General features: G+C 34.9%; 3 protein-coding genes and 1 pseudogene across 3 annotated transcripts; 3 read left to right on the top strand and 1 right to left on the bottom strand.

Moving 5' to 3' along the window:
• On the top strand, window positions 1–1031 carry LOC104750389 (protein OPI10 homolog). Its single transcript, XM_010472176.2, has 2 exons — window positions 1–250; window positions 360–1031. The coding sequence occupies exons 1-2, from the start codon at window positions 148–150 to the stop codon at window positions 827–829; spliced, it is 573 nt and encodes a 190-aa protein (XP_010470478.1). The 5' UTR covers window positions 1–147; the 3' UTR covers window positions 830–1031.
• Window positions 2254–6508, bottom strand: LOC104753597 (annotated as a pseudogene).
• LOC104753596 (putative F-box protein At4g05475) lies at window positions 11230–12550 on the top strand. The gene is made up of 2 exons (XM_010475827.1): window positions 11230–11591; window positions 11969–12550. Exons 1-2 carry the CDS (start codon window positions 11230–11232, stop codon window positions 12528–12530), a joined length of 924 nt encoding a protein of 307 aa, XP_010474129.1. The 3' UTR covers window positions 12531–12550.
• Window positions 15615–16873, top strand: LOC104753595 (putative F-box/LRR-repeat protein 21). The gene is made up of 3 exons (XM_010475826.1): window positions 15615–15961; window positions 16126–16248; window positions 16582–16873. The coding sequence occupies exons 1-3, from the start codon at window positions 15615–15617 to the stop codon at window positions 16871–16873; spliced, it is 762 nt and encodes a 253-aa protein (XP_010474128.1).

Below are 17176 nucleotides of genomic sequence, written 5' to 3'. Positions count from 1 at the left end.
GGAAACCATAGTTTAGCTCATTCTAAAACCTTCTAGAATCATCTTCTCACTCTCCATCTATCTTCTTCATCAGTCCCATCTCCAACACAATCTTCAAAACCTTTCCTCACTCAAAAACTAAAATCCTTAACCCAAAAAAAATCAACAATGTTCGGCGTCGTCTTCCCCAATCGAAGTTTCCCAATCGACATCTCAACCTTCACTCAAATCGATACTTTCCATTGGGTTCTCGACATGAACCACTTCGTCGGTAAGTATAACCCACACCCTTCTCTCCCAAACAAAAACAATTTTTTTCAAAAACCCTAAATCCCCAAATCAAAAACCCTAATCGAAAAATCCAATCTTTTTGTTTACAGGTGAAGCATACGATCAAATCTCAGATATGTGTATCTTCTTGTTAAACAACTTCAATCTCCCACCAGATAAAGCTTTAGCTGTATACGTTCAATCCCCTGGATCAGCTTTTGTGTTCTGTGGTGCTGTGACTTTAGCTAGACCTTCTGCTGTTTTGTCACTTCAATGGCCTGAACCTGGTAGTGCTGCTCAGATGCAGCTCACGGCGGGTGATTCGAGTTCTTTATCGGCCAAGATCGGTGTTTCGGTTGAGGATGCGGCGGCGTTGAGTTCTATGGATGTTGTGGCGGAGAGGAGGATTGAGAGATTGGCTATGAAAGTTGGGGAGAATTTGTTTAACTTTATGCAGTCTTTTTGTGGTGTTGATGGAAGTAAATTGGTTGTTCCTATGGATATTTTGGATCGTTGGTTTAAGAAGTTTCAGGAGAAAGCTAAACGTGATCCTGGTTTCCTCAAAACCTTTGCTTTGTAAGGTTAGTTTTAGCTTCAGTGTTACTCATCTTTTGGTTCTGTATGATGAATTGAACCAGAGATTGTAGTTTTACTTGGTTTATGATCTTGCTTCACTGTACTACAATGGTGGGTTTTGTCCCATTTGATATTGGGTTCTGTATGATGAATTGAACAAGAGATTGTACTTTTGCTTAGTTTGCCAGTGTTCTCCTTGCTTTACATATGAATTATTATCATTTACTGCTATTAAGCAAGTGTTGAACTTTATCTTGTTGCTTTGAGGTAGATGAAAGGTGAAGATTAAATCATCTTGTGTTTGAGGAGTGAATCTTGATTCCTAGTTTTTGAGAAGTTTTCCCTTTCACTATAGTGTGTGGTTTTACCCATTTGATGAGTTGAAGAAGAGGTTGAACTACAATTTGCCAATGAGACTATATGTGAGGGATATGAATATTTGCTTTCACTCTTCTTCGTTTTAGTTAAATGGTAAATCTATTGCATCTTTACAGAAGATGGCTTAACCTTTTGGTTTAATTACGTAATTTAAGTGAGAACTTGATGAGGAGTAATAAAATATGAATTATAGTTTCAGTAAGTGGATGCTGTTTCATATCTGGTCAGATAATGGTTTTAACAGGTTCAGTGTTCTACTTGGTTACATATGAATTCATAAGTTTCAGTAAATGGGTGCTGTTTCAGATCTGGTCAGGTCTTATGCTTTATCATGTTGCTTTGAGGTAGATGAGATGTGATGATTTAACCAGTTTGTGTTTGAGTAGTGGTTAGTGAACCTTTCGTTCTTAGTTTTTTGCGTTAGTGTCTAGTTTCTGAGAAGCTTCACTTCACCACAGCTGTGGTTTTATCCATTTGGTTTTGGGGTTTCAATTGATGAACCGGAGGAATGTGTCGTTTTACTTAGTTTGCAATGAGAAAACATGACTGATATGAATTTTTGCTTTAAATGAGCTTCTTGCTTATATATATGAATCACAATTCTATTAACTTGATGATGTTACTGATCAGTTCATGTATTAAGCTCAATCAAACTTTGCTATTTCCAATTTATGTTTTGTTGCCTTAAGGTAGAAGAATGGTAAAGCTTAACCCCGCTTTTTTTGAGGTTTGGATCTTTTGTTCTTCCTAGTCCTTTTATTTGATCTTGTTTGGTTTCAATAAGTTTGAGGGGACATGTTGGAGTTTGCAGCCATATTGCGCATCTATAGCACTTTCTTGGTCTAGGTATAGGTGGAATTGGTGAACTTAGTTGAGTTTTTGAAAATAGCTAAAACCATTGTAGAAACTAGAATTTATTTGAACGTAAACGACATATTTAACAAGCTAGGGTTTTACACCAACCAAATAATCTAGGAATGCTAAAATAGTCACATCTTGTGTTCCTCCTGTGGTCGGAAGCAGAGCAAAACAGAGGGTTTTCGAGATCCTTCACATAATCTGCAAAATAAAGAAATAAATATGTGATATAAATAGTTTTCGATAGTTCCTGAAAAGTAATAGTGAACCATATACAATATGATGTCCAGTTTATGCTTAATGCTTACCCGCATTCGCTTCGTGTTCTTATCTTGTTCTTCACAACTGTCTCCACACTCTTCACTGTGTTCTTTCTTATTAACCATACTGTCATCATCATTTGCTTCAGAAACATGTAGAAGAGTGTTTCCATTACCAAGTCGGTTCTCCGGTGATGAAAAGTCCTTGAAGATGCGTATACCCCAACCTTTTAACTCAGACAAGGAACAATTATTATCATAATTACTCAAATGAAGTTGTATATCCACCTGTTCGTAGTTCATTTCAACTAGAGAAGCATTATCTTTGTTTAGAGGGACAAAACAGTCGAATATAACAAGGTGGATACCCTTCTCACTATTCAGGGACGCATGTGGTGGGTAAAGAGTATCAAAGTGGTTCCCAAATCTACCTTTGAAGTGACAAGATACATGGATCTTATATGAAAAATAATCTTCATCAGGAGCAGGTTCGGTTAGACAGACCACGGCGTAAGCCTTAAATCTCAAGAAGGGTTGAGTGGAAGAGGTGTAAAGGAGAGGGATATTGGTCAAAGAGGTACCCGTAGTACGGTGAGTGAAATATGAAAGTACTTCTTGACCTGGTAATATCATGAACTTGGAAGCAATTGATCGTCGTTGAAGGAGAACTTCTTGATCCATGTTGAAGCAGCTGATTAAACTTTCCGGAAAAGAAGAGATTTCCTCTTCTAGGATGACAGGGATATTGTCTGTTTCCATTGCCACAACACTTGAATTATCATTCCAGCTAGGTTTAGTGAATGCTCCGCAATTGGAAAAGTAAACTTCCTCAAGATGTTTCAGTTCAGAAATGTGTATGGATACACGTTTTAATTTGCTGCATCCGTCCATATATAGGTATTTAAGCTTAGAAAATTTCTTGATCCACCAAGGAACCTCTTCAATCCCTGTTCCGCATACACCTAGAACATCAATGTTGGTTGATATATCAGGAAACATCCTCAATCGCGGGCATCCAGAGAGATCAAGGAGAGTGAGATCTCGGATATTGATGCCAGTGGGAAGCGTCTCCAAATTTTTACAGTTTTCAAACTCGAGTTTAGTGAATTTCTCGATTGAGGAAGGGGGCTCCACCAAACTTGGAATATCCGAGAGAAACAATCTCGTCAAAGAGTGAGGCAGCATGGCCATGAGAGGTGTCAGCGGCTGATCCAAAAAAAACACAACAACGTAAATTTAAATATGGTAAATAAAACTAAAACTCATATGACTTTCTCCGTTCTTCAATAATAGTTATATTTTAGGTCGTCGGTTAATAAATTATTACTTATACAACGTATAAGTTATACGTGAAAAGTTCATGTCACTGTAATTGAAATAAAGTTAACATTTACAAACTCTAGCTAGCTTTTAATTCTGAGACTTTCCAATAAAATAAAGTAAAAACGTCAATAAATTATTATGAAGAAAACAATTACATTATCAATTAGCATCGTTTAATTTGATTGTCTGCTGTAAAAAAAAAATAATTGATTTATCTAAAATAAAGTTGATTTTTGAGTGTCCATTTATATAAATATTCACATAACATAGTAGATATTAGATTATGTTAATTAACTGATAATATTTTAATAATCATTATGACATAAACATGATGAAAAAGTACTAAACGATTATAAACAAGACGTAGGTACTAAATAGTTTTACTTTGTGATTATTTCTTCACACAACGTTTGGGAAATTCAACCAAGGCAGTAGGGACAATAATTTTATATATAAATGCCAAAAATTTTGGATTACCTGCACCCTTTCCCACAATCTCTCACTCTTTATTCTATACATGCCAATAATAGTGAGTTTCTTTAGACGCGTTGTAGAGCACCGAAACGTTGGTTGAGATGTCAGGGAAAATCTTCAACCGTGAGCATTCACTAAGATCAAGAGTACAAAGAGATTGGAGGTCAATTCCACTGGGAAGAGTCTCCAGATTTATGCATTTTGACATAGTCAACGTCTCGAGTTTATTGAGATACTGAATAGAGGCAGGAAGCTCCACTAAATTTGAGCAACCGCTAAAATTAAGTGTCTTGAGATTGGTTGCCGTCGAGAGATCAGGAATTTCTTTCAAATTTGTAGATCCTTGCAAATCTATATCCTTGAGCCCTTCGAGTGTCTAGAAAATAAATAACTTAGACGTCATTTTTATCTAAAAGTATAATATACGCATTCAATCTCGATACAAATAATATTGTAATTGTGTATAATTAAAACTTACATGAACTCCTTCCCATAGCCTTTCAAGTTTGCTCCCTGGCATTTGGAGCTTAACGAGGTTTCCAGGACGAAAGTTATGAGCAGGGCCGGCCCTGACCTAAAGCTCGTAAAATAAGGGTTTTAGGCGCCAAATTATATCAATGATTTAAGGGGCATCATTTTCGAAAGCGCTTCAGTAGTACAGTGGTTAAGTACACTCTCATTCAGTGTCACGAGTTCGAACTTTTGTTTGTTAATGGGCAAAAAAAAAAAAATTTGGCTTTAGGCAACAAAGTTAATCGGGCCGGCCCTGGTTATGAGGCAAGCATCTCATAGGATATCCGTCCAACCTTAGTAATCTAAGTTTATGGGGCAAATAGTTGAAGCTTTCTGGTAAGTTCCATCTCACTTCTTTCTTGTAGTCTTGTTGTTTCTTTGTTAACCTCTTGATGAAGTCCCATTTCTTTGTGTATATTTTAGAAAAAGGAGATTAGGCATCCCTTTGAAGACACTCTCATGTATATGTAGTTCATCAATCTCATCCATATCCAGTGCTATACCTAAGACCTTTTTGCCGGTATCCTAAGATTGAGGTATCAATATCAATATACAATCCTTATCAAATGAGAGATATATATAAAACTGCACCAAATTACTTACAGTATCATCTTCAAGTAAATGGCATATATCCTTCGAATCCACAAGAAATTCCCTTTCCGTAGGCTTATTAGACTGTGCACGGACAATCTCCTTACCCATCTCTTGTAATAAACAGTGCATCTCAACATAGTCTTCTCTTACATGTATAAGAGACTTATCAACGAGGTTTTTAAACCCGACATTAAAATCCAAATCACTATCTGCTAGTAGAAGCCTTATGTCATCGACAGTCTCACCATTAAAAAGACATGCAATGTGTCGAAATATGGCTTCATCTTTTCTGTTATTTAACCCTTCATAGCTGACTCTTAGTGTTCTCTCAATTTTTCCATTCAGCCTAAGGGAAGATTGCCAGCATGTAAGGCAACTTCAGAGGCCAGCTCCATCATACCATTGGGTGGATTATTTTTCTTGAAAGCTGATCGACAAAATATCTCAAGAGCAAGCTCTTTAGATGGGAGACAAACCTCATAAATATATATGATCAATCCCATGGGCTCTTAAAAAATGCTTGTCTTGTGTAATGATAATGATTCTACTTCCACTTCCAAACCAATGAGTTTGACCCACCAAGGCATCTAATACCACTTGGTCATTCAAATCATCAATAAAGATTAGAACTTTTCGGTGTTTTAGCCTTTCTTCCGCTGCAACTAAACTCTCTATCTTTATTTGTTTGTTGTCTAAAATTTTAGACAAGAAACTTTTTTGTAAGTGCAATTTCATATTATAGTCATCTGAGTTTGCACTAGAATAAATTTTCATACTATTATGTATGAATGCCCTGTCTATAAAAGCACTACCTTGGAACCGACAAGTGGTTCGACTAAATAAAGCTCTAGCAATGGTAGTTTTGCCAATTCCTGACGTACCCCATAACCCAACCATCCTCACATCCTCAGATTCCAAATTTAACAATGCACTCATCTCAATGATATGGTTTTCGATGCCAACCAAATCCTCAGAATCCTTTGATGTGGTTAGCTATTCTTCAAAACATTATTTGAGATATCTTCAATCAGTTTTGCTTCATTATCCCTAAACAAAAATAGCAAAATATATTTTTTTTTAAAAGTCACAGTGTTAAGAACAATAGCTTGTAGTTGACACCAAAGAAAAACTTAAAAGAAGTTAGGGAAAGTTTTAAATTATATTTTTGATTATGTGAATTTCATGGAAAGCACAAGGACGCTTTTAAAGTCTCGTGGCCAAGGTCTAACGGAGACTTGCTGGTACCACTCGAGTCTTTCTGCTACGAGAGGAAAGAGAGCCATCGGTGGATCCAAAAACTTTTTTTATTCGTTGTAGTGGTAGGTAATTTTATGCATATGTCATTGAAGGAAAAAGACTTTAAATTAATATATTATTTAACATAGCAACTAACAATGATGAAGCGTCACCTTTATTTTAAAAATCTTAGTAATATTAAGAGTTTAAAATTACAACTAGAGAGAGATTCAAATTGAATACACAAAAGTCCTCAAAGTACTATTGTACAAAGATTTTTTTTATATACTAAACAAAAGAAGAAATATATACACAATAATAGTTTATATATAGTTCAATAGTCGGACGCATGAGAAAAAAAAATTCAGGACAGAACGAAACATGGCTTCACTTGCCTGAAACAGAGACAGTCATTTCTGTTTTTTTTTTTTTTGTTGTAAATTCCTTCAGATGATATGCAATTTAATTGTGTTGACCAATCAAAAATTTTAGATTAAGGGTTTCAAAGAAAGCCGATGATATAAGCTACCCTTGGGCCTTGTTTTATGCCGTTCCTTGCAGATCAAATTATCTCTTCTTTATCTGTTTGTAATCTTCTATATCTTATGCAATGTGGAATGCATTGTCAGCTTGCTCAAATATAATCGATTTGAAGATTGTTGGAATGTAAGTTGGCTTTGAGCTGAGTGCCAATATGTTGCTTACCATATACCTTTTGGAACAACATGTTATTTTCTGCAAGAGTTTGTGTTTTCCTTGATAGGATGGGTTTAGTAGAGAACTAGAGATTGAACTCTAGGTACTCGTGAGAAAATGCATGTCGTTTGATAGAGCGTTTGTTTTTACAATACTGTTTTGGAGGTCAGTGTTTTGCACAATGAGGGTAATTTATTCTTGTTTGCCTCCCAAGTTTGGTTAGTTCACCTACTTTTTGACTAACATAATCAAACATCAGAGTGTTACTTATTAACTAAGATTGAATATTCTTATATAGAGAAATGTGCTCAACCAACAAGGAACATTGAGTTTATAAGCCGCTTGAGTCTGTTCAATGACTTGCGGTATGCTTTCATCTTTCTTTCGTTACCGTGTATGTGTCAAACCCATGATAGTAATCTAAGCATTCATTAAATATAGCACATGATTTCAAATGTTTTTATTTTATTTTATTTTTCTAGTGTAACAAGAATTTACTTGTTTGTGTCCACATGATTTCACATGATTTCAAACTTATTAGTTCTGTTCTGATTAATAGAAAACTAAAGAATGCATATAGACTAATCAACACTCATTCTTCATAGATAGCAAGATGTGATATTTTTCTTTACATTCATTGGTTTTATAGCCGTGATTTTGAAGACTTAAAATAAAAAAAAAAGCTGTAGAACTTAAAAAAAAATTTAAAAACCTTTATTGACAAAAATAAAACTGACTTTAAAGTCATCTTCAATTACCCCTATCTATATATAATAGCAAACCCACTTTTTTGTGTCAACTTTTAATCAAACGGATGAGATTAGTTACAGTTTTAATCCAACGGTTTAAAATTATTAATCGTGTCTTTTCGTCGCACCCCCATCTTTCAAAAATCACACATCTTAGTCTTTGCATCTCTTCGTTGTACTTCCTGGTTTCAAAAATCACATCCATTAATTTTTACACCTTTTAAATCACACCTCTTAGTCTTTGCATCTCTTTGTTGTATCTCCTGGTTTCAAAAATCACATCCATTAATTTTTACACCTTTTAAATCACACCTCTTAGTCTTTGCATCTCTTTGTTGTACCTCCTGGTTTCAAAAATCACATCCATTAATTTTTACACCTTTTAAATCACACCTCTTAGTCTTTGCATCTCTTTGTTGTACCTCCTGGTTTCAAAAATCACATCTATTAATTTTTACACCTTTTAAATCACACCTCTTAGTCTTTGCATCTCTTTGTTGTACCTCCTGGTTTCAAAAATCACATCTATTAATTTTTACACCTTTTAAATCACACCTCTTAGTCTTTGCATCTCTTTGTTGTACCTCCTGGTTTCAAAAATCACATCTATTAATTTTTCCACCTTTTAAATCACACCTCCTTAGTCTTTGCATCTCTTTGTTGTACCTCCTGGTTTCAAAAATCACATCTATTAATTTTAACACCTTTTAATTTCACACCTCTATGTGTTACACCTCTTTGTTGTACCTCCATGTTTCACATCTATTAATTTTTACACCTTTACATTTCACACCTCTATGTCTTACACCTCTTTGTTTATTATATATAAACTTTTCTTGACTACATAAACAAGTTTCGAAAAATTATTTTCTGAGTACTAAAGAATTGTATTATTGAAGTGTTTTTTAACTTTCAAGCATCAATCTCTAATTCAAGGTAATTTAATATTTTTGCTGCGAATGACCTGTAGTGTTTCTCGGTTAGATTATTATTACTGTTAGTCGACACTATTAAGTTCATACATTAATCTTAGTTTTGTTAACTTTTAGTCTCTTCAAAATTTTTAGCCTTTCCGGTTTTCATGTTTTTGCATGGCTAATGTTATTAAGTACGTGTGCCATATTTTTTGCATGGCTAATGTTTTTGATTCTCAATGTGCAGATTTTATTTTTTGACTTTCTGGAAAAACCAAAACCAAGATACGAGAGGCATGATGATATGCAGTGATGCTAGAGCTACGGATAAGCCAAATTTTTTTAACAAACATGGTATAATTATAATTTTATATATGTTCTTATTTTAACCTATTTATTTTTTCTAACAAACATGGTATAAATGTTATTTTTTTTTTTCATTAGATGTTCATGATCCAGGTTAGTTTACATTTTTTGTAAATAAAGTTTTTAAAAATTTTAGTTGAATTATAATTTCTTATACTTTCTGGGTATCAAACATTTTGATAATATATAGAAATATTACAAATGAGCATGGAAATAGAGAGTGCCGAAGAAAAAGCCAGACATACTTGTGACAACACAAAATCAAATTCTAGAAAGCGTAAGCACGACCAAATGACAAGTCAAGTTAGAAAGAAAAGATCTACTAAAGGTAACTTATTTAGTCTTTGATGACTTTCTAATCTGTATATACAACTTTTTAAAAACATAATGTATAACAGTCACTTTTAGAGTGATCTGGAATCTGCCAAAAAAAAAGAAAATGCAAGAAATTTATAAAATTAGTGTTTAACCTAAAGAAGAGAACATCAAAAGGTGGGATATTATTATCACCTGTTTCACCACATCGACTTCGTTTTCGCTGTGTTTATTGAAAAACATGATGGTACCGATTCATAGACATAAGTGGGAAATCAAATAGAGGGAGATGCAGCCTGGAAGGAGAGCAGCCGACACGGTGGAATGGGATGGATTGGGAGAGACCAACATAAAATCCTCTGTTCTATATTTTATTAATTTTCTGAACTTTTGTAGTTTAATTGAATTGCTTTGATTGAATAGCTGATGAGTGTACAAGTTTTGTCTATATGCATTCTTAGTCTGTTACGTCTTGATTTTTTTTCTTTTCCAAAGAGGAATATGTGATTTGAAGCAAATATTACAAATCCATGTATCAAATGTGTTAGTAGGAAATAAGGCAATCAAGATTAACCCATTAAAAGGGAGGAAAGAAGGGGGTCTTTTGAGGGAAAACGTGAGACCAACATGCATGTAACTGTGGAAAGCATTATAGCCAAATATATATCTCTAAAAGTTGTAGCTGAAGAATGTGAGTTACTCTATACTAACCAATTAGGTTTGATTGGTCGGTCATATAAAACTTGGTTTTGTACATATCTAAAAGTGAGAGAAAAAAACATCCACAAGCATAAGTGAAATTTTATATATGGTTAAAAGTAATGTTCATAGTAAATCATTTGTATACAAACTCCACTTGCTTACAGCATCGGAATATTGATTGTGATTTGTGAATCAGTAATCTATGGAAAGAGAAATCGCGTATCAAAGTGAAGGGGAAACGAAACTCAATCCAGCCATCTACTCCGATCCTAATCTTCGACCTTCCTTCGACAAGTGGCATTTAGTATTTTCTTGATACAGTAAATAAACCAAGAGATAAGCAGCCTCGTATGTATTTCGATTGATAATGATCAAAAACAAAGACAATTTCTAATAGCGAATTAAGAAAGGATACCAATATATAGCACCATATGGTCGGAGACAAACATAAATGAAATTTTATATATAGTTAAAAGTAATGTTCATAGTAAATTAAACTCTAAAAAAGGCTCACTTTTGTGTGTGACAACATAAAATATAATAACATTGAAATGAATTTTTGGCTTTTTAATCAGCAGAAAGCAATAGCAAGAAGTGAAAATGATCAAATTGATTGAGAAAAGAAAGAATTTAGGATGAATTATAAATGTTAAATTTCAATTTAGGATTTCAACTCCCCGTGCGGCAACGCACGGGTCGCTTTCCTAGTATTAATTAATAGAAGACTAATACACATTTATTTATATCAAATTTGACAAATGTAAAATATAAAAACAACTTAACCGAATTACATTTTAACTAAAAATAGAAACGAGCCTATTCTCGATTACCTACTAAAATCATCAGTGGCCTGCCTAATTAGAACATCAATGAAACATAATTAGCGCGTGCATGTGGCCTTGTTTGAGTCTAATTACGTGGCATGAATTGTACCACATACACATAATACTACGTAGACCTAATTTTTATTTACAGACCAGAGCCGTAAAGGTCCGAAACACTACACTTCACTTCTTATCCTCAAAAATGGCAGCCTCCTTCTCCTCTACGTTGTCTACTTTCGTGCCTCCGCTGATGATGAAATACGAAGACGAGCCAAGAAACTGGACAGACCTTCCGTCGGAGTTGACGTCTTCGATCCTGCTCCGACTTGGTGCTATTGAGATACTTGAAAATGCTCAGAAGGTGTGTACATCGTGGCGACGCATCTGCAAACACCCTTCCATGTGGCAGAAGATTGATATGCGAGACCTGGGAAATCGCGGACAGCACAACTTAATATTTGATGTCTTGTGCCGTCAGGCTGTTGATCTCAGCCAAGGCGGCTTGCTGGAGATCTACATTGAGAACTTCGCCACCGATTCTCTCCTCAACTACATCGCTGACAGGTTCTCTTCTCTCTATCCCTTGCACTCTGAAATATGCGCTAAGTTTAGAGAAATTTATATGGCTTCTATTTGATTTCAGTGTATGTGAATAGTTAGACAGAAAATGTCCTTTTCTTACATTGTTCGAGTCTTGTTTTGTTACACTCTCTCTATCCCTTACACAAAACAATTACTCTTATCATGGTTTTTCTTAAAGCATCACTAGGGTTTTAGTTTTTGAGCCATATAATAGTCGTCCCAAACGCTCCTATAACACATCATCACTCTTTGCTCTTGTTATTTTACATGCTTTCTAAGTTGATTAGTACTTTGAGAATTTTATAATCGTTATTGTTATTTTTAGTTAATGATTCAAATCGACACACAATTATTTGCAGATCAAGCAATCTGAGAAGTCTTGGAAATGGATTTCGAATGCACTATACATCTATATCGAACAAAGGTAACGCAATCGAAAAACTTCCATTGCTTGAAACCCTAGAGGTCTCACACCCAACGCTTAAACTGAATTTGAAAGCAATAGGCCACGCTTGCCCACAACTAAAGACATTGAAGCTAAACTCCTCAGGGTCAGATTTTCTTGGGTTAGATGAGTTAAATTACGGGACCTTTGGCATCGACTGTGATGATGAGTATGCACTAGCAATCGCTGAAAGCATGCCTGAACTACGCCACCTCCAGCTTCTTGGGGACAGATTAACTGCTAGTGGCTTGAACGCCATTCTTGATGGTTGTCCTCACTTGGAACACCTTGATCTACGAAAGTGTTTCAACATTAACATGGTCGGAGATCTTGAGAAGCAATGTTTGGAGAGGGTAAAAGAGTTCAGACGCCCGAATGACTCAACCGCTGATTACCCTTTTGATGTCATTTTTGTCAATTATGATTTATATCAACACATCGAGGTCTTCTGCGACTTATCTGCCTATTTTGACTAGGTATTAAATCTCTTTGAACACAAGTTGCTTTGGTTGGTCTTATTCTGAACTTGTTCATGTCTGTCTTCTCTTTCTCTATCTTGGTACTATATTTGGTTGTTTCAAATTCCTTGTTTTCTTTAACTTTTATACTCTGAGCGTGTGATTGTACCAACAAAAGTTTGACTATAATTCCAAACTTATGAACTCGTTCTTTTTTCTCTACGTACGTTCGTAATTGCAGTGTCCTTATTTAGAACTTGTTTGAAGGCGTGTTGACTTCAGTGTTCGTTTTCAAATCGTGTGCAATAAAGCTTAGTATTTTGCATATCATTCATTATATTCAATTAAACTATTCATTTATAATAAAGACATCTTAAAATCCTACTCTATTTTTTAATAAATCGCGGATTGGGCGACTTGGATTTCGATATCTTGTGTCTTCACGCTGTAAATCTTAGCCAGGGCGGCTTGCTGGAGATCAATCTTGATGTTTTCGCGATCAGTGACCTACATCGCCAATAGGTTCTCCTCTCTATCCCTTACGCTTTCAAGCACGCTTAGTTTAATTAAAACGGTTTCATGGACATCGGGACAAAAAAAATATGGCTTTGACTTTATTTCACTGTCTGTGAATAGTTAGACATAAAATGTACCCGAGTATATATGTTTGGACTGATAAGAAATATCTGAAATGTGTTTGTTCCTTCTTCTTCTTTTATTTTTCTCGTGAGGATTAGGGTTAAATTTATAATATTATCCATTTTTCTCACATTGTTTGAGTCTTGTTTTGTTTCACTCCGTTAATTACTCTCACCATACTTAATTAATTACTTATCTTTTGTCATGGATAATGAAAATTTAGTAGTTTGGTTATTACTCCGTTTTTTATTAATACAAAATTAAGTAAAATTTTGTATCATAATACTTGTCGTTTTAGATTTTGAATGCAAATGTTTAAAAAATATTCCAATTTTATTCAGCTTCATAAATTAAAATTGAACTCATAAAACTTAGTAGTTTGGTTATTATAGCATATATAAATTAAATATCATAGACTTGCTTAAAGCATCTAGAGTTTCATTTTTTAAGACCTGTGATTGTCATCCCAAACGCAATTCTCGTAACAAGCGTGTAGTCATTCAATGCTCTTCTTATTTTACATGTGTTATGAGTTGTTTACCGTACTTTGAGAATTTCTAATTACCAGTTTATGAGTTCTAGCTCCTTAGTTTCGATTTAACTTGACACACATTTATTTGGAGGTCAAGGAATCTGAGAAGTCTTGGACTTCGAATGTACTATTCATGTATGACAAAAAAAAAGGATTTGTGAAGGAAATCGCAAAACTTCCATTCCTTGAAACCTTGGAGCTCTCACACTCAGGGATTAGACTGGATTTAAAAGCCATAGGTCAGGGTTGTCAGGCTACATACCCTCTCGCATCAAATGTGATGATGATGATTATGCCCTAGCAATCGCTGAAAGCATACCCGAACTACGCCACCTCCAGCTTCTTGTGGAAAGATTAACTGACAATGGCTTGAACGCCATTCTTGACGGTTGTCCGCACTTGGAACTCCTTGATCTACGCAAGTGTTTCAACATTAACATGGTCGGAAATCTTGAGAATCAATGTTTGGAGAGGGTAAAAGAGTTCAGACGCCCAAATGACTCAACAGCTAATTACCCATTTGATATCACTATTTTCAATTATGATTCTATATCAGATGATGATGACATTATTTTATTTTATTCAGTTTGACATATATATAATCAGATAGAGCTATGCTACTTAGTCTTTTACTTAAATCGAATGGAGTGTAAGATACCTTTGGTCATGACAATATCTAGGGGTATGCAGTAGACAGGTCCTCTTGATTCTTATCTTTCACTTGACTCAATCTCTACGAGCTAGTATCCAGAAAATTAGATATGCTGTTAAAAAGGTGACTTGCTAGATATCTGATCTTTTATCTTTACACGGACATTTAATGATAATTCATAAAAAAAATATTTCCATATCTTTATCATAGCTCTATATTCGAGATTTGGCTATCACCAAGATAGAAAGTAGTTGATGTTAGCTTTGGATTGGCCGTGGGTATATCTAGTACATTTCATCTTCAAGTGGTTCAAGAGAAGTGTTCTTCATGCTTCTTGAATTTAATTTGTTATGTAATGATTAAGCCTTGCTTTAGTTTAATGGTTGTCATTTTCTCTTGTTTAAATTCCCTAGTTAGTAGTTTTTTCAATTGGTTTTATTTTTATGTTTTAAGAATATTTTTTCATTCGCCAGATTACTTATACTCTTTTTAGAATTTTATACGCAAGAGATATCTTTGTTTTCCACCCGCTTAAATTGTATTTCACAGCATGTCCTTCTAAATTTAATCAATATTATCACCTCATAAAAAAATTATATATAGATATATATATATATACTACATATAGTTTAAATTTTATATTAGATCATCTCTAATGGTCATTTGTCGGATGTTAAACTAATTAAAAAAAAAAAAAAAAGAAAAGAGTTAACGAGAGAGAGTCGTAAGGTCTATGCCGAGAAAGACACTCTTCTCAAAATATGTCTGATTGGTTGATTTTTTAAAAACAAACAAAATTTAAATTAAATAATCTTATTATATTAAAATATGATTTGAGAACCTATTTACAAAGATTACAGATGGTTTTGCACTTACAAATTTTAAAACAAAAAACTTATAATTTCATATTCTAAAACCATTCTTAAACTTATTATAATATCATGTTCTCTTTATTCGCAGATAGCGAAATTGTAATATTCTTTACGCAACCCTAAATGGGTTGAATACTCGAGTTGAATATGAGTAGCGGATTGAATACAAATAAAGGATACTAGTGTCCAGTCCTAGTATCAGTGGTGCGGATTATTTTTCACTACATGTGCGTGTGGCCTTGCTTGAGTCTTCCTTCACCTACCAAGTAATTATACGTGGCATGAACTGTACCACGTAAACCTAATTTTTGAACTTGAGACGGAAGCCGAAAGGTTCCGAAACACAACACTTCACTTCTTATTTCACTGATTTGAAAAACCTATATTCTCTATCCTTCCCAAAAAAAATGTCTTCCTCCTTCTCCACGCCGTTGTCTATTTCCAAGCGTCCTCTGAAAAAAGAAGAGCCTAGAAACTGGGCGGAGCTTCCTTCGGAGTTGATGTCATCGGTCCTGCTCCGTCTAAGCGTGGCTGAGATACTGGACAACGCTCAGAAAGTGTGCAGACCGTGGCGACAGGTCTGTAATGACCCTTTCATGTGGCGTAAAATCGACATGACAAACCATGTAAATCTCGACTTACCTACCATTTGCAGTCGGCGTCACGCCGATGATCCCAGCCAGGGTGGTTTGGTCGAAATCAACACTGGGACCTTCATCACAGATGTTCTCCTCCGCTACATCACCGCCGATAGGTTACCTATCTTTTGTTTTTCCCTTATACTGGATCTGCTATGGATAATGTTCATGCCTTTCTAATGTCTTTACGAGTCAAAAAAAACTTTCCATTTCTTATTTTATAATAGTCCTAAGTTCTCACATTGTTCATGCCTTCCTCATGGCGTAAAATCGAAACTAGGAACCTAAGAAACTATGGAAAGCTCATGTGCCGTCACGCCGTTGATCGCAGCCAAGGTGGTTTGGTCGAAATCTACACTGGGAATTTCGTCGACGATGATCTCCTCGACTACATCGCCTATAGGTAATCTACTCTCTATCCCTTACAACTCTCAAACTCCACTTATGATGCTTTTTTTTCCCCCCCCTTTTTACTAGATATATCCTTTTAATGTTTGAAAGAGTCAAAAAGATTTCAATTTTATTTTGAAGTGACTTGATATGTATGACGCTGCATGTTTTAATAGTCAAATAGATTTCACTAGTCGATCTTCTCAATCAAAAAACAAACGCATTTCTTTGCTCTTCTCAATTTTACATGCTTCTGAGATGATTAGTATTATAATAAATTTTCTAATTAATTATTGTTCCTTTTCTTCTTAGTTTATGATTTAATTCGACACACAATTATTTGCAGATCAAGGAATCTGAGAATTCTTGGACTAGTAATGACCTGTCAAATGACAAGCACAGGAATTGTGAACGCAGTGGCAAAACTTCCATTGCTTGAAACCATTGAGGTCTCAGCACGCTTATGTTTAAAATTGGATTTGAAAGCTATAGGCCACGCTTGCCCACAGCTAAAGACATTGAAAATAAACAACAGACGTTACGAGCCCGTTGGCGTGCGCGCTCTACGCCACCTCCAGAATCTTAGTAAGAGAGTAAATGATTACCCATTTCAGATGACTTTTGTCGATTCTGATTGAGACGATGACTTGAACAATATACACAGCGGTAGTCGGTGACGACGAATATGATTTCTTAAGGTGCTATCTCGGACTAGGTATTGAGTCTCTCTGAACACAAGTTGGTTTTGTTGGTCTTGTCAACTTATGAACTCGATATGTCCCCTCTTCTCTCTGTCTTGGTATTTGATATAGTTTCAAAGTCCTTATTTCCTTTTAAGTTTTAAGATTTGAGTGCGTAATTATAAGTTGTGAAAACGATGCGATGGTTTTTTCTTAAGTGGGTACGTTAATAATGCTTGGCTGAGTTTTATAATGAGATTA

The sequence above is a fragment of the Camelina sativa genome, chromosome 16 (assembly GCF_000633955.1).
Source record: "Camelina sativa cultivar DH55 chromosome 16, Cs, whole genome shotgun sequence".
In the NCBI taxonomy this organism is placed as follows: Eukaryota; Viridiplantae; Streptophyta; class Magnoliopsida; order Brassicales; family Brassicaceae; genus Camelina; species Camelina sativa.
The sequence above is the reverse complement of the archived record's forward strand: the minus strand, read 5'-3'. Positions and strand labels throughout refer to the sequence as shown.